Source organism: Pseudomyrmex gracilis, unplaced genomic scaffold (genome assembly GCF_002006095.1).
Source record: "Pseudomyrmex gracilis isolate BER0280 unplaced genomic scaffold, ASM200609v1 scaffold_1117, whole genome shotgun sequence".
In the NCBI taxonomy this organism is placed as follows: domain Eukaryota; kingdom Metazoa; phylum Arthropoda; class Insecta; order Hymenoptera; family Formicidae; genus Pseudomyrmex; species Pseudomyrmex gracilis.
The window spans coordinates 31,241-35,728 of record NW_018021701.1 but is presented as its reverse complement, the minus strand read 5'-3'; the positions used below and the strand labels follow the sequence as shown (position 1 = coordinate 35,728).

Below are 4,488 nucleotides of genomic sequence, written 5' to 3'. Positions count from 1 at the left end.
GGATTTTTTCCCATGCAGAAATCTCTATGCGCATGCGTAAGGTGACGTCACAGCTAAACGTCGGCTGCTGCCATAGACGTATCTACAACACTCTACGGCAATACAGGATCCCTTGTAGGTTTCTGCAGTTTCCTTATCCTCGCAACAAATGTTGGTATTCATTCATGTAATAAATCGGCTGCAGACGTAAAATATAACAAACGAATTTTCCTATTTCCAATTTTCCTATTATCATTTATATTAAATGTATTTTATTTTTTTAATCAAAATTTGTTTTCTCTCTGCAATTTTTTTAACATTTCTTTTCTCACTGGGATCTAAAGATACCTCATATTTGACCGAAGTATATACGTTAGTGAGAATTCATTGCATTTGCCTATTGCGCAGACGCAACTTTATTCCCACGACAGCACATCACTGCTCGGTGCTAGCCGGCTCGAGTTTGCAACTATGGTCAGGAGACTGATCGGCTGCGAATGTGATTGATTTCAGAGCATTCCAGAGATATTGATATTTGTTATTGTTCGAGCGGAATGAGCAGAAGTGTAAAAAGTTGTTATATACGCAGCTTGGAGAAACCCTCGTTGAATATCTATTTGCCAGACAACAAGCCGGTTTTCGTAGGACGCTCGCCGGAAACCGGCATCCAAGACACAAAATGTTCACGACAGCAAGGTTCCGTATCTTTTGAGTTTGTTTACAATTTGAACATAAGTTGAATTACTGATCATACAAAATGAATTACATTTAAAGTATTACGTTTAAATAAAAAATCGTATTTAAACAGGAATATTTGTTTTTACAATATAAGCTAGAATATTTATATTTTATAATAGTGTGATTAACATAAGCAACTTGTATGAGAGTGTTAATAAACTAATAAATGTACCTAATTCTTCAAATTATGAATAAATTAATTTGTTTTTAACAGTCCGTTTATGTGGAAATTATGCAAAAGCGATTGTCACAGTTCAGCAAGTAGGCACACATGCTTCTGGCTTCAATGGATTTAAGATGGAAAAAAATATAAGATTTGTGGCTAAACATACAGATCATGTCGAGCTGTTATATGGAAAATATGCTTTTGAGATTGAGTTCAATCCGCCTCCACAAACAGAAGATTCTGAAAGAAAAAAGAGATCTTACGAACTAGAAGAAGTAGATGTAACTGAAGTGGATGAGGCTAAATGTAACAAAAAAATGTTGAAACTGCATCATAATTCAGATGAAGAACTGGATAATAATAGAAAAGAAAAAGAATGTTCTTCGAAGGGTGACGATTCCACTCAGACAACTGCTGCTGTCGACTCTCCTATTATAACTGAATCAAGTAATAATACAGAGTGGGAGAGTATTGATGAAGGAAAACTAGTGATTTACACACTATCATCTGTACAAAATCAGGACAAAGTAATTATTCACTTAAGATGTTCAGTATAAGTTGTTCAATATAAGTTAGTTATCTATTTAATTTGATATATTTTTAAAAGTTTGATACCTTTAAGATTATGGAAAAGTATTTTTGTTACATGTAATCGAGCGATGTTAAAAAAAGAATTCTACTTTTAAGGTGGCTGCATATGATATGGACAATACTTTAATAAAAACCAAGTCTGGTCGTGTATTTCCGAAGAATCATAACGACTGGGAATTACTATATCCTCATATACCCGATGAATTAAAACTACTTCACGAGTGCGGATACAAAGTAGTGATTTTCACAAATCAGGCCGCTTTGAGTTCCGGCAAAGTTAACATCAATAATTTTAAACAAAAAATCGAGAATATCGTAAAGAAAATCGGCGTTCCTATCCAAGTAAGATTGTTGTATTATTATATTATACTTTGAACAAAATTTTGAGAGACAATTTTTTACTTTTTATTGTTCTTAGGTTTTTATCGCTGCAGGATACAACATTTATAGAAAACCAAGAATCGGTATGTGGAACTATTTGCAAAGAAAGGTATATATATTTAGAGAGATAAGTAGAAAAAAAAAAAAAAAAAAATATATATACAGAGTGTCCAAAAAGTTCCGGGACCGTCGAATAACTTTTCAAGGAAGCGTTTTGGGAAAAAATGTTTCAAACAAAAGTTTGTAGGATCAAAGCAAGATATTTGATAGTGACCTTACCTTTGACCGAGACAAAAAAAAAAAATTTCAAGGTCATCTGAAGGTCAACTTAGATTTTAAATGACAACTCCTGTTTTTGACTCCAGAAATGAAAAGAGCAGGAAATTTTACGTTCGATACGTATTCAGTTGCTCGATCACAGTGAGCCTTTTGACTTCTTTTTGGAGTCAAAAACAAAGGTTCTCGTTAAAAATTTCAAAGTTGACCTTCTAATGACCTTGAAATTTGATGTTTTGGTCCAAGGTAAGGTGTCCACCATCACATACCTTGCTTCGATCCTTCAAACTTGTTTGAAACATTTTTTCTGAAAACGCTTTCTAGAAGAGTTATGCGATCGTTAAATGTTTGATCTTCAAATAACCTTTAAGGCTCACTGTAACCGAACAACTGAATACGTATCTAAACGTAAAATTTTCTGCTCTTTTCATTTCTGGAGTCAAAAACAGGAGTTGTCATTTAAAATTTCTAAGTTGACCTTCAGATGACCTTGAAATTTGACGTCTCGGTCAAAGGTAAGGTCACCATCAAATATCTTGTTTTGATCCTTCAAACTTTTGTTTGAAACATTTCCCAAAACGCTTCCTTGAAGAGTTATTCGACCGTCCCGGAACTTTTTGGACACTGTATATATATACATGTATTAGTTATATATATTAGTTATATATATATTTAATTATATATATATTAGAATTAAATTTTAATAAAGTTAATATTTAACATATTTTAATTCGCGATATAAACACAGAAAAACGGACGTATACCAATCGACAAATTGACCTCGTTCTACATCGGTGATGCCGCTGGTCGACCAAAGAACTGGGATCATGGAAAGAAGAAAGATCATTCGTGCGTGGATCGATTATTTGCACTGAATCTGGATCTCAAATTCTATACACCAGAGGAACATTTTTTAAAATACCGTAAATCAATACCTTACAACTTACCCATGTTCAACCCGAAAGAAAATCTGTTACCAATCGACAACTTGGATGTTATCAAATTCATGCTGAAAGAACAAGAAGTAGCAAACTCAGTTTTTTAACTTTTTTTTATATAAAAGTTATCTTTCTAGAAAGTTTTAATGTATCTAATAAGAAACATGTATAAAAATATTTATTTTACTAACAGATAGTGCTTATGGTTGGCAGTCCAGGCTCTGGAAAGTCACACTTTGTAAAAAATTACTTAAAGGAATACGGATACGTAAATAGAGACATCTTAGGCAGCTGGCAGAAATGTGTCGTTATAACCGAGCAATATTTAGATCGAGGAAAGAGTGTAGTCATAGATAACACTAATCCCGATCCGGCCACAAGACAGAGATATACAGAAATAGCAAAGAAGCGCAACATTCCAGTGAGATGTTTTGTTATGACGACAAGTATAGACCACGCGAAACATAATATCAAGGTAATTAACATATTTTACTGGTCGTTAATCAATTACTGATTTATGATAAGAAACGTTTAACTTTTACATTAGTTTCGCTCATTGACGGACTCCAGTCACGTTCCGGTCAACGATATTGTAATCAATTCTTACGCGTAAGTGGAATTTGTGTAACCAACATCGTGCTCTATACTCTTGATTGCTATTTTTCCAATTATTTTTGTTTTATTTGACAAATGTAGGAAAAATTATGTGCCGCCAACTTTAGAAGAAGGCTTCAAAGAAATAGTAGAAATCAATTTTATTCCAAAGTTCAATAACAAGGAAGATCAAAAACTCTACGAAATGTACTTGGTCGAAAGTTGAATCATGCGTTTTAAATTAATTCTTTCGTTGCGTATACGTACACCTTTGAAAAATAGACGCCATACGAAGAGCGTATATATGTGTGTATAAATTATATATATATACCTACATATATATGTATATATGCCTATACTTTATTATCATATTACATTTTATTGCACAAGTAAAATAGAAAATAGAAAATATAATATTGTGTGTCCTAAGCATTCTGTATGGTAGCGTCAAGTTGTCAGCAACGCGTTGAATCCACAGCGATTACATTTTGTCACAAGCGCGCCAGAGCGAGAGAATCAAAAGAAGTTATTGTAATAAATGTGTAAATTTAAATATGATATATAAAGCAACTTATTTTTTATGTAGCATTGCTATCAATAACACAGCCACACAAAAAAAAAAATTTCTTTGGCCTGGGGATCAGACCATGTTTATTATATGTTTTTGGGGTCGCTGAATCCGAATCCGAGGTCCGTTAAACCCCATCGGGTCGGAGTTCCGCCATAACCTCAAAAAACACCATAATCTGAGCTCGAAACCCATATATAATCTTTTGATTCAAGCCACAAAAACCAATGCTATTGAAAACCCATGCTATTGAACCC

General features: G+C 33.4%; 1 protein-coding gene across 1 annotated transcript; it reads left to right on the top strand.

The window, feature by feature from the left end:
• Positions 1-406: 406 nt before the first annotated feature.
• Positions 407-4,244, top strand: LOC109861885 (uncharacterized protein F21D5.5-like). Its single transcript, XM_020441725.1, has 8 exons — positions 407-675; positions 932-1,410; positions 1,571-1,816; positions 1,893-1,964; positions 2,880-3,155; positions 3,263-3,544; positions 3,617-3,678; positions 3,766-4,244. The coding sequence occupies exons 1-8, from the start codon at positions 534-536 to the stop codon at positions 3,887-3,889; spliced, it is 1,683 nt and encodes a 560-aa protein (XP_020297314.1). The 5' UTR covers positions 407-533; the 3' UTR covers positions 3,890-4,244.
• The last annotated feature ends 244 nt before the right edge of the window (positions 4,245-4,488 follow it).

Coding starts and splice junctions, on each gene's coding strand:
- LOC109861885 (XM_020441725.1), top strand. CDS start 534: ATGAGCAGAAGTGTAAAAAGTTGTTATATACGCAGCTTGGAGAAACCC. Junction 1,965..2,879: donor GGAACTATTTGCAAAGAAAG/GTATATATATTT, acceptor ATATAAACACAG/AAAAACGGACGTATACCAAT. Junction 3,679..3,765: donor ATTGTAATCAATTCTTACGC/GTAAGTGGAATT, acceptor TGACAAATGTAG/GAAAAATTATGTGCCGCCAA.